General features: G+C 56.4%; 1 protein-coding gene across 1 annotated transcript; it reads left to right on the top strand.

The window, feature by feature from the left end:
• Positions 1–900: 900 nt before the first annotated feature.
• PRX (periaxin) lies at positions 901–18,552 on the top strand. The gene is made up of 7 exons (XM_030796897.1): positions 901–935; positions 5,855–5,898; positions 5,982–6,080; positions 6,207–6,332; positions 10,383–10,539; positions 13,501–13,697; positions 14,353–18,552. Exons 4-7 carry the CDS (start codon positions 6,306–6,308, stop codon positions 18,349–18,351), a joined length of 4,380 nt encoding a protein of 1,459 aa, XP_030652757.1. The 5' UTR covers positions 901–935; positions 5,855–5,898; positions 5,982–6,080; positions 6,207–6,305; the 3' UTR covers positions 18,352–18,552.
• Positions 18,553–19,041: the final 489 nt, after the last annotated feature.

Below are 19,041 nucleotides of genomic sequence, written 5' to 3'. Positions count from 1 at the left end.
CATACCTGTGGTCCCAGCTATTTGAGGGGGCTCAGTCGGGAGGATTGCTTGAGCCCAGGAGGTTGAGGCTGCAGTGAGCCATGATCACACCACTGCACTCCAACCGGGGCAACAGAGTGAGACCTTGTCTCAAAAAAAAAAGGGTGGGGAGCATAAAGAGCTCATTTTACACCCTTGATTCAAAACCAGGGCTTCAGCACTGAGCATGGTACTTAGTATATGATAGGTGTCCCCCTAAACAGTAACTCCATTAGACAGAGAACTGGGAGTCCCCTGTGCCCAGTCTTACTGAAAAGGGGCCAAAACCCCCCAGCAAGATGAGCCAGCCACCTAATTTGTGTGAAAAATAATACCAAATACTTATTAGTAACCCTCATTCTGTGCCCGGCATTGTCTTACATTTTCAGTCTCTTTTAACTCATTTAATCTTCACCACAACCCCATAAGGTGGGTACTCTTACTATCCGCAAAGAGAAGCTGTGATTGGCAGCAGGTCACCCAGCCAGGAAGTGGTCGCGTTGTGATTTGAACCCAAGTTGACAGGGAGAGGGAGTGAAAGGAGTTTACAGTAGAGGTGGTTGGCCAGGCCTGGGTCCTGGAGCCAGGAAACAGTGGGGCTGGGGTGGGGTCCTGATTCTCCAAGTCGAGGAAGCCAACGTGCAAATCCTTGAAGCTGAGCTCATGGCAGAGATCTCGGTCCAGGCAAGAGAGAGGCGGCTGGTGGCTGTCTCGTGGCCCCCACCCCTTGCAGATGGATGTAGCTGGGGGAGGGGGATGTTTGTTTCTCCACCACCCACCCTCTGGTGACGTCACACCCCCGCAGCCAATGGCTGGGGTCTCTCTCTCCTCCCCCTCCCCATTCCTTTTCCCCCCCAGCCTAGGGCTAGGGCTGACAGACGGGACCAGGAGCTCTCGAGGTGTCTGGAGGCTCAGCGGTAAGAGATCAGCTGGCCGGTCCCTTCCCTGGCCAGGCTGAGACACTGTGGGAATGAGGTTCAGGGTCCCAGGAGGTGCTGGGAGGGGGCCTGGGGGCTCAGGAAGCTGTGTGGTGTAGGTGTTAAAGGTACAGACTTTGGAGCTAGTGGTTCAAATCCCCTTTCCACTCCTTTCTGGCTGTGCAGCCTTGGGCAAGATGCTTCATCCTTTGTGCCTCTGTTTCCCCATCTCTAAAATGGGCTGATGTCTGGAGGCTACCTCACAGGGCTGGTGCCAGAGTAAATGAGTCGCTGCTTTTAAAGAGCTAGGGCAGCCAGGCATGGTGGCTCATGCCTATAATCCCAGCACTTTGGGAGGCTGAGGCGGCAGGACTGCTTAAGCCCAGGAGTTCGAGACCAGCCTGGGCCACATAGAGAGGCCCTATCTCTACAAAAAAAATTTTTTTAAATTAGCTGGGCATGGTGGTGCATGCCTGTGGTCCCAGCTACTCTGGAGGCTGAGATGGGAAATTGGGTTGGGCCCAGGAGGTCGGGGCTGCAGTGAGCCGTGATCACACCTCTGCACTCCAGTCTCAGTGACAGAGGGAGACCCTGTCTCCAAAAAACAAACTAACAAACACTAGAGCTGGGGCAGGATGCCTGGGGTGGATCCCTGGAGTAGGGTGTTAGGGAGGCAGCATGGATCCTGTTGGTGGGAGGCTGGTGCCTGAGCTGGGTTTTGTCTCTCAGCCAAAGCCCCACTTTGGTAGCAGAGAAAGTGGGGGCCACCGAGGAGCAAAGGTTGGAGGTGCAACACTGTGAGATGCACAGCTCCCTCCCTCCATACTCTCCGTGTTGCTGTCAGAGACGAGTTTATATTAATTAAGCATTTACTATATACGAGGGATATTCTAAGCACCTGCTGTTCTCTCACAAATCTTCAAAGCCATTCTTATTGGCTCCATTTTGCAGACGGAGAAACTGAGGCCCCAGAGATTAAGGATCTTGCCCAAGTCCTCACACCTGGGAAGTGCTGGAGCAGGGACTAACCGAGGCAGCCAGAGGCCACTGCCTTAACTCCCCCTGACCCCCTAGGTGGCCTTGGATAATGTTTAGAGGTCTGGATGAGTCAGCTCAACCCCCGACCCCCATTACTATGGGAGATCACGCTGGTGGCTGGGGAAAGCTGAGGCTCTGAGCAGGCAGGGTTCCCAAGTGAAGTTGGTGGCATTCCCCAGGGAAAGAGGGCCAGAAGGGCAATGCCCTCAGCCAATCCCTCAGCAGCCTCCAAATGAAAACCCCTTGCTCCCAGCTGCTCTGAAGGGCATGAGTCGCATCTGAAATGGATATCTCTGTTGTACCCACTCCAGGGAGATTTTACAAAGATTTAAGGAGCCAAGACAGGAAGGATCTTACTTAGCACACAGTAGGTGCTCAAGAAATGGGGACCCTGGGGATTCTGAAAGCTCTGGCATGTGCCAGGGTCACGCCACAGTAACCACCCAAGAAATAGGTTACTGGCATCTGGAGTGTCTGCCTGGTCCCAGTAGATCTGCCTCTAACACAAGGCAGGGACCTTCCCCACCCCTCCTTCCCCTGCCTAGTGGGATAGGCAGAGCTGGGAACACAGAGTCCTCTCTGTGGGTTTCCTTCCGAAGCTGCCCCCACCTTACCCCAGGGGCTGGGTACGTGGCTCAGGAAGAGCACAGTTGGGCTAAATATAACCTGGGCTTGGTGCCCGTCCGAGGCAGGGACGAAGAAGGAGGGCACTCTCTCTTGTCCCTGCCCCGCCTGAACTTCCTGTGCCAGGCTCCGGGCATGACCCTCACAGCCATGGGCCTGGGACAGAGAGCTTGGGACCCAGGAGACCCCCTCCACTACCACCTACAAGGTTCAGGCTTCTAGTGTCCCCAGCTCAGGACTCTGTGTCTGTATCTCAGTCCTGGGTAAGGGAACTGAGTTCGCTTTCACACCTGGGCTCAAGTCTCAACTCTGTCACTGTGATCACAGGTCTCCTAACTCTCATTGACTCATCAGTTAAATGGGGTCCCACAAGGTCAAGTATGTAAAGTGCCTGCCCGGCCCAGGCCCGGCAGCTGGCCTGGGTGTGTTTCTAGCACCGTTGGCCCCCTCCTGCCCAACCCAGCTCCTGCCCCAGTGCGCAGAGCCACCAGTGCAAATTAAGGTGAAGCAGGGGTGAAGGGCAGGCACAGGTCCTAGCTCTGCCCCTTTCTGGCTGGGTGACCCCTCTGTGAGCCTCAGTTTCCACCCCTGTAACAGCCATAACATCTAAGGTGATTTTGAGGCCTATGGGTGCTAGCACAGGACCCAATTCAGAGGAAGTGCCCCAGACATGGCAGACAAGGTCTCAGTGCAGGGACTAGCTAATGTTAATACTAACCACTCAGCACCCATCAGTTGTTATGATGATTGTCCAGCTAAAGCGCTGGAGCTTTTTTTATTTTATTTTATTTTTTGAGATGGAGTCTCGCTCTGTCGCACAGGCTGGAGTGCAGTGGTGCATTCTCAGCTCACCGCAAACTCCGCTTCCCGGGCTCAAGTGGTTTTCCTGCCTCAGCCTCCCAAGTAGCTGGGATTACAGGCGCGCGCTGCCACGCCTGGCTAACTTTTGTATTTTTAGTAGAAACGGGGTTTCACCATGTTGGCCAGGCTGGTCTCGAACCCCTGACCTCATGATCCACCCACCTCGGCCTCCTAAAGTGTTGGGATTACAGGCCTAAGCCACGTGCCCAGGCCGTGCTGGAGTTTTTAGACAAGTTCAAGTCCTGGCACAGCCTGGAAGGGGCAGGGGGCTCACAGGGGATCCCAGGGAAGGCCACAGAGACCAGGACCCCTAGCAGATGCAGAAAGAAGCCCTCTTACACTGTGGGGGGCGTGGGTGCTGTGGGAGTGTTAAGGGGTCCCCATGTCCTCTGTCCTGGCCAGTGATGAGCTATGAAAGGCCATTGTGTGGCCAGGGTGGGTGGGCAGGGGCGGAATGCAACTGAGCACAGCAGACGGGCCATTGTGTGAGGGAATGTGCCGCGTGAGGCCTGACCTTTCCCTGTGCAATAGGGGTTGGCGGGTTGGCATGCCAGGTGGGGGCTGTGAGGACAAGTCCAGAGTCGGGGGTTGGGGGAGACAGTATTCATCTCCATTTCCCCAGATGGGCCTGGCGTGTGGCTGCATGGGAATTTCAGCTTTGCCCCCTTCTGGCTGTGCTATGAGGCCTTGAGCAAGTTCTTTTGGCCTCTCAGGAAATGCGGTTTTCCAAGGTGAGGTAGAAAGTGAAGGTCTTAGCACGGGGACCAGCAAATACTAACCACTCAGTACCCATCAGGTATTATTACTACCCAGATAAAGGGCTGGAGCCTTCAGACAAATTCAAGTCCTGGCTCGACCATTTGTGACCTGGGCTAGTGACATCCCTTCCCCCAGCCTCAGGTGTCTCCTCTGTAATGGGCTCAGTAGTAGCTGATTGCACAAGGCTGTGCTGAGGGCCATGTGCAGTGGAGCATGTGGGGCGCTCGACACAAGGTCAGGGCCATAGGAAGTTCTTAGTAATAATAATGGCCTGACAGGTGCAGTGGCTCATGCCTGTAATCCCAGCACTTCGGGAGGCCGAGGCAGGTGGATCACCTGAGGTCAGGAGTTTGAGACCAGCCTGGCCAACATGGTGAAACCCCATCTCTACTAAAAATACGAAAAGTAGCCAGGCGTGGTGGCGGGCACCTGTAATCCCAGCTACATAGGAGGCTGAGGCAGGAGAATCACTTGAACCCAGGAGGCAGAGGTTGTAGTAAGCCGAATTCGCACCACTTCACTCCAGCTTGGACAACAGAGTGAGACTCTGTCTCAAAATAATAATAATAATAATAATAATAGCAAGTATTTATAAAGCACCTGCCAGGTGCCTGGCACTTTACACTTATTAACTCATTTGATCCTCGGAACAGCCCTGCGAGGTAAGAGCTCTTATTCTTCTCATTTTATAGACAAGGTAACTGAAGCACAGAGAGGCACTGTGATTTGCTCACTGGGAGTACATGGGAGTGGCTATAATTATTTTATAGCTTCGAGAGGCTGAGGCAGGAGGATAACATGAGCCCAGGAGTTGGAGATCAGTTTGGGCAACCTAAGGAGACTCCATCTCTACAAATTAATTTAAAAAATTAACCTGGTGTTGCCGGGTGTGGTGGCTCATGCCTGTAATTCCAGCACTTTGGGAGGCCAAGGTGGGCAGATCACTTGCAGTCAGCAGTTCGAGACCAGCCTGGTCAGCATGGTGAAACTCCGTCTCTACTAAAAATACAACAATTAGCCGGGTATGGTGGTGCGTACCTGTAGGCCCAAGGTGCATGCCTGTAGTCCCAACTACTCGGGAGGCTGAGGCAGGAGAATCTCTTGAACCCAAGAGTTGGAGGCTGCAGTGAGCCAAGATCACGCCATTGCACTCCAGCCTGGGTGACAGAGCGAAACTCTCTCTCTCACACACACACAAAAACAAACAAACAAACAAAAAATCCGTAGCCGGGTGTTGTGGCATGCACCTGTGGTCCCAGCTACTCAGGAGGCCAAGGTGGGAGGATCGCCTGAGCCCAGAGACCGAGGCAGCAGTGTGCTGTGATTGCACCACTGCACTCCAGCCTGGGCAGTAGAGCTAGACCCTGTCTCAAATAGCAATTATTTTTCAGTGAATTTGGCCCCCTCAGTTGGCCAAGATCTTTGGCATGGGGGCTCTGCTGCCAGACAGGCCTCGGAGTCAGTTTTGGCTTTACCGTGTGTTGTCCAGCTGAGTCATCCTGGGTAAAGGTCTTCTGAGGCTCAGCTTCCCACCTGCATGATGGGGATAGGGTATCAGCAGAACGCAGCAGGGTCAGGCACGCAGGAAGTCATCGGTGGGTGTTAGCCAATAACACGGCTCACATTATTCTTCCTAGAGCCCCGGACCCAGGAGGCCCAAGGAGCTGGAGGTGACCCTCAGGTGAGCGCAGGCTGGTGCCACATGCCCCTCCCCACCCCTTCCTCGCCTGCCTGGAGCTTCACATCCTGGTCTTTCCCTGGCAGGCAGCAAGAACCCCGCGGAAGGGTGTGAGCCCTGCAGACAGCTGTGTGGCACCTCGGGCTGGGCTCCTATTAGGAGGAAGTGCCTGCGCCCAGGCAGCGGTGAGAGGACAGCTGGGGTGGGGGCCCTTCTCCCCTTCCAATACCCACCCTGCTCTCTCCCTGTAAGCATGGCCTCCACCTCTCATCCTCTCCTGGCCTCAAGCCTCCACTGCTGTCCTCCCGCAGGCTCAGAGGCAGCTGCTCCATGCAGAACTGAAGCTGGTTCTGCAGCAGAAAGGGGAGAGGACACAGGAGCCTGGGGTGCAGGTGCCTCCCAGCAACGCCATGGAGGCCAGGAGCCGGAGTGCCGAGGTGAGTGCCCACATGTCCTGCAAGGCGCACTTGAGGGCAATGGGGAGGCACAGACTAGGGCAGCAAGGAGACACTTTCTGGCCTCTCTGTGCCTCATTCCCTCCATCTGTGAAATGGAAATAATAACAGGGTCTATTTTATGGGTCACTGTGAGGGGAAGAAAATTAACATATGTAATGTCCTTAGTGCAGTGTCTGGCACAGGCTAAGACTCAAAGCAGTGAATTCACTGGCGCATAAAGGAGCTAAATTAATAAGGAGCTGAAGAAAATCCAGCAGAAACCCTTCATCAGAAGAGGCAGTATATGCCAGGTGCAGTGGCTCAGGCCTGGAATTCCAGCACTTTGGGAGGCCGAGGCAGGAGGATCGCTAAAGCCTAGGAGTTTGAGACGAGCCTGGGCAACATAGGGAGACCCTATCTCTACCGGAAAAAAAAAAATTAGCCAGGTTTGGTGGTGCATTCCTGTAGTCCCAGTTCCTCAGGAGGCTGAGGTGGGAGGATCACCTGAACCCAGGAGGTTGAGGTTGCAGTGAGATATGATTGAACCACTGCACGCCAGCCTGGGTGAAAGAGCAAGATCCTGTCTCATTAAGTCTCCTGTGTGGAAAGAATAAATAAGAAAAACAAAGTAAAAAAAAAAAAAAAAAGACCCTGTCTAAACACACACACACACACACACACACACACACACACACACACACACAAGGGCATATAATGTAAGGGTTATTAAGGACATGGGCTTGGACCCATGGCTCAAATCCCAACCCTACCACTTCAGCTGTGTGGCCCTGGGCAGATGATCTCACCTCTTTGAGCCTCAGTTTCCCAGTGAAATGGAGGTAATGGGGCCGGGCGCAGTGGCTCACGCCTATAATCCCAGCACTTTGGGAGGCCAAGGCAGGCGGATCACTTGAGGTTAGGAGTTCAGGACCAGCCTGACCAATACGGTGAAACCCCATCTCTGCTAAAAATACAAAAATTAGCCAGGCATGATGGCGCACGCCTGTAGTCCCAGCTACTCAGGAGGCTGAGGCAGAAGAATCGCTTGAACCCAGGAGGCAGAGGTTGCAGTGAGCCGAGATCACACCATTGCACTCCAGCCTGAGACTCTGTCCCAAAAAAAAAAAAAAAAAAAGAAGTGGAGGTAATGATCTCCACCTCTGAGAACTCACGCTTGAGCCATTTGCAGAGTCCGGTGCTGAGGAAGCCTCTTTGAATGGCAGCTGCTGTCACTGTTACTGAGATGGTGGACTGGCATCGACCGTGTCTTACTGTATACCAGGCACAGAGCGGGTCTACTGTTACAGGGGCCAAGCTGCTACTGGGGGTGAGAGGCAGTGGGTAGAGCGCCAGGAGTTTTCTGCCCATAGGATGGCCTATGGGTTCTGGGGTCACAGACTTAAGGTTGAGGCCCAGCCACTTAACTTGCTACAGGGCATTAGGCAAGACACTTTATCTCTCTGGGCCTTAGTGTCCTCCTCTGTGACTGCCCAAGGCTCTGGGGAGAAGATGAAATGAGATCCTGCAGGCTGTGTTCAGTGGCTCATACCTGTAATCCCAACACTCTGGGAGGCTGAGGCCAGAGGATCCCTTGAGCCTAGGAGTTGGAGACCAGCCTGGGCAAAACAACAAGACTCCGACTCTATTTTTTTTTTTTTTTTTTGAGATGGAGTCTTGGTCTTGTCACCCAGGCTAGAGTGCAGTGGTGTGATTTCAGCTCACTGCAACCTCCGCCTCCCAGGTTCAAGCGATTCTCCTGCCTCAGCCTCCCGAGTAGCTGGGATTACAGGTGCCCACCACCACGCCTGGCTAATTTTAGGACTTTTAGTAGAGATGGAGTTTCGCCATGTTGGCCAGGCTGGTCGCGAACTCCTGACCTCAGGTGATCCTCCTGCCTCGGCCTCCCAAAGTGCTGGGATTATAGGTGTGAGCTACCGCACCCGGCCTGACTCCGACTCTTAAAAAAAAAAAGAGGCCGGGCGCGGTGGCTCATGCCTCTCAGCACTCTGGGAGGCTGAAGCGGGTGGATCATGAAGTCAAGAGATCGAGACCATCCTGGCCAACATGGTGAAACTCCATCTGTACTAAAAATACAAAAATTAGCTGGGTGTGGTGGCGCGCACCTGTAGTCCCAGCTACTCGAGAGGCTGAGGTAGGAGAATCGCTTGACCCGGGAGGCGGAGGTTGCAGTGAGCCAAGATTGTGCCACTGCACTCCCAGCCTGGGTGACAGAGCGAGATTCCACCTCAAAAAAAAAAAAAAAAAAAAAGAGAGAGAGATCCTGCACATAAAATGCTGAGCCCAGGGCCTGCTGAGCCAAAGGGTGGTATTGGTGGTCATGCTGTTCCCTACAGCCCCAGCCACAACTCTTCTTACCCACACTGCCCTGCTCAGCCCCCTAGTCCCTTGGGGCCACTGCTGTGGGGCATCTGGCCTAGACCTGCTCTCCCTCCAAGTCCTGGGCTCAATTCCAGTCTGTGCTGGCCCCAGTGCGCTGGCCATGACAGCATCCTCTCAGATCCCTACTGCAACCTCCTTCCAGTATGCCTATGTTTACCCTATTTTGCAGCAGGGAAGTGGGTCCAGAGAGGGCAAGATTCTTCCTAAGACACACAGCAGATTGGATTCCTAGACAGGATCCAGGTTTGTCACTGCCTCTTCTGGGAAGCCCTATTGTGAATCCCATAGTGGCTTCTGGGCCAGGTCCAATCTGCATCATTTACAGTAAATACCGGGAATGCCATGTCTGCCAGTCCCATTCATTACCCACGCAGACCCCCTTCACTGGATTCCCTCTCCTGTGGGCGTTTCACAGGTCTTCGGGTCATTGAATTTACAATAGAGCACATTCTCACACACATTCAAGCCTGCAGGGAGGCAAATCCCACTCCCTGTCCCCCGAATCCCAGACGGCTTGAAGGTCCAGCCAGCAGCCCCTTCCTCAGAATCCCATCCTCAACTATTCTCTTGTTCTGCTGTAATTAAAGCCCCTCCCCCATAGTTAAATTCAGCTGGTAGAATATGGGTCTCGGGGCCAGATGCAGTGGCTCATGCCTGTAATCCCAGGGCTTTGGGAGGCTGAGACAGGAGGATCTCTTGAGGCCAGGAGTTTGAGACCAGCCTGGGCAACACAGTGATACCCCTGTCTCTTAAAAAAAAAAAAATTAAAAATTAGCTGGGCGTGGTGGCGCGTGCCTGTGTTCTCAACTACTTGGGAGACCGGAGCGGAAGGTCTGCTTGAGTTTAGGAGGTGGAGGCTGCAGTGAGCTATGATCACACCACCGCACTCAAGCCTGGGGACAGAGTGAGAGACCCTGTCTCCCCCCACAAAAAAATAATAGGGGTCTCCACCCCAGCTCCAAATAACCCCCCATAAACTCTGGCCACATTCCTCTCCTATCTTTTGGACGCTTCTATACCCCATTTGGCTCTTCCTCCCAGGCCTGTGCTCTCTTACCCCTCCTACCCGCACCAACCCCCCAGCCCCGCCCCCCAACCTGACCACGCCCCCACGATCCTTGTCCCGCCTCTCAATCACAACTCAAGTTCTCTCCAGCCCACTCTGACGCAGTCCCTCCCCTTACAACCCCGTCTCCTCCCCTAACCCCTTTCGACTTCCGCTCTAGGGCCTTGGAGAAGCCAGCCGGCCCGCAGAGCTGTTTAACCGTTCCGCGGGTCCTAGAAAGCCAGCCGCCCGCGGGCTTGCTTAAAGGGGAGACGCCGGAATGGGTGTGCCCCGACGTCCTGCGAGGGCAGCGCCGAGGGGCGTGTGCCCTGAAGACCCGCTGAACAGCTGCTTTTGGCCGGGCGCGGTGGCTCACGCCTGTAATCCCAGCACTTTGGGAGGCCGAGGCGGGAAGATCGCTTGGGCCCAGGAGGAGTTCGAGACCAGCCTGGGCAATGTGGCGAGACCGCCCCCAACCCCCGTCTCTAAATATATATAAATATATATGTATATATATGTATATGAGCCACTGTTGAGCGCAATGGCGGGCTCTGGGCGAGGTCCGGCCCTAGAGCCCCAATGCGACACCTCGCCTCCCTCTGCAGGAGCTGAGGCGGGCGGAGTTGGTGGAAATTATCGTGGAGACGGAGGCGCAGACCGGGGTCAGCGGCATCAACGTAGCGGGCGGCGGCAAAGAGGGAATCTTCGTTCGGGAGTTGCGCGAGGACTCACCCGCCGCCAGGAGCCTCAGCCTGCAGGAAGGTGGGCCGGCCCGGGGTGTGGGGCGGGGTCGAACTGCGGGGCGGGGTTAGGAATCAGCCTTGGGTCCAAAGAGAGGCCGAAACTCACCGGGGTATGGGGGCGTGACCGGCGACCAGGAGGCGGGGTTAAGGGCTTGGGGCGGAGCTTTGCTGACCGTTCACAGCAAACTCCGGAGGTTCACTGTCTGGGTGCGAATTCCACATTCCCCCGTTTACTAGCTTGTGATCTTTCTGTGCCTCAGTTTTCTCATCTCTGAAATGGGACTTATTCTAGTATGGGGTTATTATGTATTGAGGATTTAACGAGTCAGTATGTGAAAACACTTAGCACATAGCTAAGTGGCACATAGTGCTTAACTACGTGAGTGCTAGGAAATGTTTTTGTTCTTGGGGCAGGAGAAACGGGTGGAGTGAGCCACTTAGAGGGGTTGGGAAGAGGAGCTTTGTAAGTAAAGGATGTTTTAGGAAACGGATGAAGCTGACGTGATTTATTCATGCAACAACTATTTATTAGTGCCTTCTATTTCACTTTATTTATTTATTTATTTATTTATTTTGATACGGAGTTTCTCTCTTGTTGCCCAGGCTGGAGTGCAATGGCACGATCTCGGCTCACTGCCACCTCCGACTCCCTGGTTCAAGCGATTCTCCTGCCTCAGCCTCCTGAGTAGCTGGGATTACAGGTGCCCTCCACCACGCCCGGCTAATTTTTGTATTTTTAGTAGAGACGGGGTTTCACCATGTTGGCCAGGCTGGTCTCGAACTCCCGACCTCAGGTGATCCATCGGCCTCAGTCTCCCAAAGTGTTGGGATTACAGGCGTGAGCCACCGTGCCCCACCCTATTTCAGACATTATCTTAGCTGCTTGGGCTACAGCTGTGAACAAAACAGTGAACAACAGTCCCTGCACTTATGGAGCTTACATTCCAGTGGGGAGAGACTTTTTTTTTTTTTTTGAAACAGAGTCTCGCTCTGTTGCCCAGGCTGGAGTGCAGTGGTGCAGTCTCGGCTCACTGCAAGCTCCGCTTCCTGGGTTCACACCATTCTCCTGCCTCAGCCTCCCTAGTAGCTAGGACTACAGGCGCCCACCACCACGCCCGGCTAATTTTTTGTATTTTTAGTAGAGACGGGGTTTCACCGTGTTAGCCAGGATGGTCTCGATCTCCTGACCTTGTGATCTACCCACCTCGGCCTCCCAAAGTGCTGGGATTACAGGCGTGAGCCACCGCGCCCAGCCCGGGAAAGACATATTTAAGCACCGCACCTGGCGAGATCTTGTCTTTAAAAAAAAAGGGGGGGGGGCTGGGCACGGTGGCTCACGCCTGTAATGCCAGCACTTTGAGAGGCCAAGGCGGGCAGATCACCTGATGTCGGGAGTTCGAGACCAGCCTGACCAACATGGAAAAACCCCGTCTATACTAAAAATACAAAATTAGCTGGGCGTGGTGGCGCATGGCTGTGGTCCCAGCTACTCGGGAGGCTGAGGCAGGAGGGTCGCTTGAACCCAGGAGGCAGAGGTTGCGGTGAGCCAAGATCGCGCCATTGCACTCCAGCCTGGGCAACAAGAGCAAAACTACATCTAAAAAAAAAAAAAAAAAAAAAAAAAAAGCTGGGTGTAGTGGCCGGGTGCGGTGGCTCAAGCCTGTAATCCCAGCACTTTGGGAGGCCAAGGCGGAAGGATCATGAGGTCATGAGATCAAGACCATCCTGGCTAACACGGTGAAACCCTGTCTCTACTAAAAATACAAAAAAAAATTAGCCGGACGTGTTGGTGGGCGCCCGTAGTCCCAGCTACTCGGGAGGCCGAGGCAGGAGAATGGCGTAAACCCGGGAGGCGGAGCTTACAATGAGCCGAGATCGCGCCACTGCACTCCAGCCTGGGGGACAGAGAAAGACTCCTTCTCAAACAAAAAAAGAAATAAAAAGAAAGCTGGGTGTAGTGGCTCACGCCTGTAATATCAACATTTTGGGAGGCTGGGGTGGGAGGATCAGTTGAGCCTAGGAATTTGAGACTGGACTGGGCAACATTAGCCTGGGCAACATAGTGAGACTATTTAGAAAAGAGAAAGAAATCAGGGAGAGGGAAAGCAAACATCTATGGAGACTGACAAGGAACTCCCAGAGATGCTCCAGAGGGTGTGGCACCTTGGAAGCCAAGGGAAGCAAGGGTATGAAAGAGAGAGTGAGGTTAGATCAGATGCTGAGTGGTTTAAGCAGATGAGGCCTGGGACTTGACCCTTGGACTTACTATACAGAGGTCACTGCCTGGGACCTTGAGAGGAGCAGTTCAGATGTGCGTGTTGGAAAGCAGGGTCAGAGGTGTGATTGGAGAACTGGTAATAATGCCACTGGAGAACTCAATACCTTTTGCCTATTAAGGTGAACAGATCAATAGGGCAGGAGCTCCGGGGGAGTGACAACCTTTCTTATGCGAGAAATAATAATATGTTTGTATGCTGATGGGAATAATGTAGACGAGAAGGACAATTGATGATGTGGGAAGAGGAGAGAATTGCTGGAGGATGTCCCTGAGAAGGCGGTGGAGGGATTGCCCTGAGCTAGGAGTGGGGTTAGTTCATCCCCAGGAACAGGAAGGCGAGTGGAGTAAGTCGCCGCAGGAGAAAGGGGGTGAACAGACAGTGTGGGAGCTTCTGGAAGTTCCCTTCTGATTCTGTTCTCTCGGTAAAAGAAGCAAAGTCAGTATCTGAAACGTAAGGATGGGTAGGGGAGCGACAAGGTGCAGGCGTGACCTGAGTGGGTGCGGCCTTGTTCATTGCAGGGGGTGGGGATAAGGTCATGGGGCGGGGACTAGCGTAACTGCGACTCAATCCTGCGCTGGGGATTGGAGAGACTAAAATTTGGGGCGGGTCCTCACCGCGGGGGCTCCGTGCAAGTGGGCAGAACTAGGCCCGGGCGCAGCCGGGAGATGCCCACGTGCTGCGCACCTCCACTTCGCCCGCAGGGGACCAGCTGCTGAGTGCCCGAGTGTTCTTCGAGAACTTCAAGTACGAGGACGCACTACGCCTGCTGCAATGCGCCGAGCCTTACAAAGTCTCCTTCTGCCTGAAGCGCACTGTGCCCACCGGGGACCTGGCGCTGCGGCCCGGGACCGTGTCTGGCTACGAGATCAAGGGCCCGCGGGCCAAGGTGGCCAAGCTGGTACGCGTGCTTAGCCCGGCCCCGGCCCCGGCCCTGGACTGCCCCAGCGATCCGGTCTCTGCGCCGTGAGCCCCATTCCCCGCCATCGTGGGCCAACCTTGCCCTCTGTCTTGTCACTAACCCAAGCTAATTCCACCCTCTGCCCCTTCCTGTCTGCCCCAAACTCTTTCCCGGGAAGGGGGACAGACCCACCCCAGCCCAGGGCCCTCACCCACCTCGCAGAGGCGTGCCCACCAAAGGATCCAGGCTTGCTAGGGGTCCTGAACCAGGCTATTTGGAGCCAGGGAAGCCAGATTCCAGCCTGAGTGCCGGCCCAATTACTGCTGAGTGGCCCTGGACAAATTTATTTTCCTCCCTGGGCCTCAGTTTCCCCATCTCTAGAATGAGGTTGTTGGGGAAAATCCCGGATCAGGATCTAGAAATCTTGGGTCCCAGTCCCTACACTCCTGTTGACTCATTTGGAGATTCTAAATGGCTGCCTGCTTTCCTGGGCACTCATGGTGAAATGACAGGCAAGAAGTCAGGATGATGTTTGGGGAACAAGATACTTGACCCAGCGCATCCCCAGCCTGGTCCAATACCAGGTGGGGCTCTTCCTGTCCACTCCCAGCCTCCCACTGTCCCACCGCCTCCCGCCTCTCTCCTCTCTCCCCAGAACATCCAGAGTCTGTCCCCTGTGAAGAAGAAGAAGATGGTGCCTGGGGCTCTGGGGGTCCCCGCTGACCTGGCCCCTGTTGACGTCGAGTTCTCCTTTCCCAAGTTCTCCCGCCTGCGTCGGGGCCTCAAAGCCGAGGCTGTCAAGGGTCCTGTCCCGGCCGCCCCTGCCCGCCGGCGCCTCCAGCTGCCTCGGCTGCGTGTACGAGAAGTGGCTGAAGAGGCTCAGGCAGCCCGGCTGGCCGCCGCCGCTCCTCCCCCTAGGAAGGCCAAGGTGGAGGCCGAGGTGGCCACAGGAGCTCGTTTCCCAGCCCCTCAGGTGGAGCTGGTTGGGCCCCGGCTGCCAGGGGCCGAGGTGGGTGTCCCCCAGGTCTCAGCCCCCAAGGCTGCCCCCTCAGCAGAGGCAGCTGGTGGCTTTGCCCTCCACCTGCCAACCCTTGGGCTTGGAGCCCCGGCTCCGCCTGCTGTGGAGGCCCCAGCCGTGGGGATCCAGGTCCCCCAGGTGGAGCTGCCTGCCTTGCCCTCACTGCCCACTCTGCCCACACTTCCCTGCCTAGAGACCCGGGAAGGGGCTGTGTCGGTAGTGGTGCCCACCCTGGATGTGGCAGCACCGACTGTGGGGGTGGACCTGGCCTTGCCGGGTGCAGAGGTGGAGGCCCGGGGAGAGGCACCTGAGGTGGCCCTGAAGATGCCCCGCCTTAGTTTCCCCCGATTTGGGGCTCGAGCCAAGGAAGTTGCTGAGGCCAAGGCAGCCAAGGTCAGCCCTGAGGCCAGGGTGAAAGGTCCCAGACTTCGAATGCCCACCTTTGGGCTTTCCCTCTTGGAGCCCCGGCCCGCTGCTCCTGAAGTTGTAGAGAGCAAGCTGAAGCTGCCCACCATCAAAATGCCCTCCCTTGGCATCGGAGTGTCAGGACCCGAGGTCAAGGTGCCCAAGGGACCTGAAGTGAAGCTCCCCAAGCCTCCTGAGGTCAAGCTTCCAAAAGTGCCCGAGGCAGCCCTTCCAGAGGTTCGACTCCCAGAGGTGGAGCTCCCCAAGGTGTCAGAGATGAAACTCCCAAAGGTGCCAGAGATGGCTCTGCCGGAGGTGCGGCTTCCAGAGGTACAGCTGCCCAAAGTGTCAGAGATGAAACTCCCAAAGGTGCCAGAGATGGCTGTGCCGGAGGTGCGGCTTCCAGAGGTGCAGCTGCCCAAAGTGTCAGAGATGAAACTCCCAAAGATGCCAGAGATGGCTGTGCCGGAGGTGCGGCTTCCAGAGGTGCAGCTGCCCAAAGTGTCAGAGATGAAACTCCCAGAGGTGTCAGAGGTGGCTGTGCCAGAGGTGCGGCTTCCAGAGGTGCAGCTGCCGAAAGTGCCAGAGATGAAAGTCCCTGAGATGAAGCTTCCAAAGGTGCCTGAGATGAAACTTCCTGAGATGAAACTCCCTGAAGTGCAACTCCCGAAAGTGCCCGAGATGGCGGTGCCGGATGTGCACCTCCCGGAAGTGCAGCTCCCAAAAGTCCCAGAGATGAAGCTCCCTGAAGTGAAACTCCCGAAGGTGCCCGAGATGGCCGTGCCGGATGTGCACCTCCCGGAAGTGCAGCTCCTGAAAGTCCCAGAGATGAAACTCCCTAAAATGCCCGAGATGGCTGTGCCAGAGGTTCAACTCCCCGAGGTGCAGCTGCCAAAAGTCTCAGAGATGAAACTCCCCAAGGTGCCTGAAATGGCTGTGCCCGATGTACACCTCCCAGAGGTGCAGCTGCCCAAAGTCTCCGAAATGAAAGTCCCTGACATGAAGCTCCCAGAGATAAAACTCCCCAAGGTGCCTGAGATGGCTGTGCCCGACGTGCACCTCCCTGAGGTGCAGCTGCCGAAAGTGTCAGAGATTCGGCTGCCGGAAATGCAAGTGCCGAAGCTTCCCGACGTGCATCTTCCGAAGGCACCAGAGGTGAAGCTGCCCAGGGCTGCAGAGGTGCAGCTAAAGGCCGCCAAGGCAGAACAGGCAGAAGGGATGGAATTTGGCTTCAAGATGCCCAAGATGACCATGCCCAAGATGACCATGCCCAAGCTAGGGAGGGCAGAGTCCCCATCACGTGGCAAGCCAGGCGAGGCGGGTGCTGACGTCTCAGGGAAGCTGGTAACACTTCCCTGTCTGCAGCCAGAGGTGGATGGTGAGGCTCATGTGGGTGTCCCCTCTCTCACTCTGCCCTCAGTGGAGCTAGACCTGCCAGGAGCACTTGGCCTGCAGGGGCAGGTCCCAGCCGCTAAAATGGGCAAGATAGAGCGGGCGGAGGGCCCTGAGGTGGCAGCAGGGGTCAGGGAAGTGGGCTTCCGAGTGCCCTCTGTTGAAATTGTCACTCCACAGCTGCCCGCCGTGGAAATGGAGGAAGGGCGGCTGGAGATGATGGAGATGAAAGTCAAGCCCTCTTCCAAGTTCTCCTTACCTAAGTTTGGACTCTCGGGGCCAAAGGTGGCTAAGGCAGAGGCTGAGGGGGCTGGGCGAGCTACCAAGCTGAAGGTATCCAAATTTGCCATCTCACTCCCCAAGGCTCGGGTGGGGGCTGAGGCTGAGGCCAAAGGGGCCGGGGAGGGAGGCCTGCTGCCTGCCCTCGATCTGTCCATCCCACAGCTCAGCCTGGATGCCCACCTGCCCTCGGGCAAGGTAGAGGTGGCAGGGGCTGACCTCAAGTTCAAGGGGCCCAGGTTTGCTCTGCCCAAGTTTGGGGTCAGAGGCCGGGACACTGAGGCAGCAGAACTAGTGCCAGGGGTGACTGAGTTGGAGGGCAAGGGCTGGGGCTGGGATGGGAGGGTGAAGATGCCCAAGCTGAAAATGCCCTCCTTTGGGCTGGCTCGAGGGAAGGAAGCAGAAGTTCAAGGTGAGCGTGCCAGCCCGGGGGAAAAGGCTGAGTCCACCGATGTGCAGCTTAAGATCCCCGAGGTGGAGCTGGTCACGCTGGGCACCCAGGAGGAAGGGAGGGCAGAGGGGGCTGTGGCTGCCAGTGGAATGCAGCTGTCAGGCCTGAAGGTGTCCACAGCCAGGCAGGTGGTCACTGAGGGCCATGAGGCAGGGCCGAGGATGCCTCCGCTGGGCATCTCCCTGCCGCAGGTGGAGCTGACCGGCTTTGGGGAGGCACGTACCCCAGGGCAGCAGGCTGAGAGTACAGCCCCTTCAGCAGAGGGCACAGCAGGCTGCAGGGTTCAGGTGCCCCAGGTGACCCTGTCTCTGCCTGGAGCCCAGGTTGCAGGTGGGGAGCTGCTGGTGGGTGAGGGTGTCTTCAAGATGCCCACCGTGACAGTGCCCCAGCTTGAGCTGGACGTGGGGCTAAGCCGAGAGGTGCAGGCGGGCGAGGCGGCCACAGGCGAGGGTGGGCTGAGGCTGAAGTTGCCCACACTGGGGGCCGGAGCTAGGGTGGGGGGCGAGGGTGCTGAGGAACAGCCCCCAGGGGCCGAGCGTACCTTCCGCCTCTCACTGCCCGACGTGGAGCTCTCGCCACCCGGGGGCAACCATGCCGAGTACCAGGTGGCAGAGGGGGAGGGAGAGGCCGGACACAAGCTCAAGGTGCGGCTTCCCCGGTTTGGCCTGGCGCGGGCCAAGGAGGGGGCCGAGGAGGGTGAGAAGGCCAAGAGCCCCAAACTCAGGCTGCCCCGAGTGGGCTTCAGCCAAAGTGAGATGGTCACTGGGGAAGGCTCCCCCAGCCCCGAGGAGGAGGAAGAGGAAGAGGGCAGTGGGGAAGGGGCCTTGGGTCGCCGGGGCCGGGGCCGGGTCCGCTTGCCACGTGTAGGCCTGGCGGCCCCTTCTAAAGCCTCTCGGGGGCAGGAGGGCAATGCAGCCCCCAAGTCCCCCGTCAGAGAGAAGTCACCCAAGTTCCGCTTCCCCAGGGTGTCCCTAAGCCCCAAGGCCCGGAGTGGGAGTGGGGACCAGGAAGAGGGTGGATTCCGGGTGCGGCTGCCCAGCGTGGGGTTTTCAGAGACAGGGGCTTCAGGCCCGGCCAGGATGGAGGGGACTCAGGCTGCGGCTGTCTGAAGCCCCTGGTCAGATGGGGATCCCTTCTTGCCTTCCTTTCTCTACCCCCTCGCTGTCGTGTGTGTGATAACTAGCACTAACCCTAAGAGGGCCGGGAGGTGGGTGACTGACCAGGGCTGGTGGGGAGGCCTGCTCCTGTCTCTCTGGCAGGAGTGCCTGTACCCCACCAAGCCATGTGAATAAAATAATCTGGAAGTAGCCCTGTATTTGTCTTCTCTGTGTGCATAGGGGGCCGGGAGGGGCAGGAGTGGGTATAGGGGAGATGCAGAGAAGGCAGTCTCCAAAGAGGAGGTTCTAGGGGTCACCTGAGCCTGGCCTGAGGGGAACCTCTGGTGTGAGGGGAGAAACAGGTCATACCTGGTCTGAGAAGAGTCAGGGTGGGTTGGGCGCAGTGGCTTATGCCTGTAAGCCCAGCACTTGGGAGGCCAAAGCAGGAGGATTGCTTGAGCCCGGGAGTTTAAGACCAGCCTGGGAAACATAGGGATACCTCATCTGTACAAAAAAAATACAAAAAATATCCAGGCATGGTGGCCCATGCCTGTAATCCCAGCTACTCGGGAGGCTGAGGTGGGAGGATCACTTGAGCCCGGGAGGTCGAGGCTGCAGTGAGCCATGAGGCGCCCCTGCATTCCAGCCTGGGCAACAGAGTCAGACTGTTTCAACAAAAACAACAACAAAGACTCAAGATGG

Source organism: Nomascus leucogenys, chromosome 17, assembly GCF_006542625.1.
Source record: "Nomascus leucogenys isolate Asia chromosome 17, Asia_NLE_v1, whole genome shotgun sequence".
Lineage (NCBI taxonomy): Eukaryota > Metazoa > Chordata > Mammalia > Primates > Hylobatidae > Nomascus > Nomascus leucogenys.
The sequence above is the reverse complement of the archived record's forward strand: the minus strand, read 5'-3'. Positions and strand labels throughout refer to the sequence as shown.

Excerpts from the sequence above, each read along its gene's own strand:
- PRX (XM_030796897.1), top strand. The coding sequence starts at position 6,306 with ATGGAGGCCAGGAGCCGGAGTGCCGAG. Across the intron at positions 10,540-13,500 it reads GAGCCTCAGCCTGCAGGAAG|GGGACCAGCTGCTGAGTGCC; the intron begins GTGGGCCGGCCC and ends CTTCGCCCGCAG. Across the intron at positions 13,698-14,352 it reads GGGCCAAGGTGGCCAAGCTG|AACATCCAGAGTCTGTCCCC; the intron begins GTACGCGTGCTT and ends CTCTCTCCCCAG.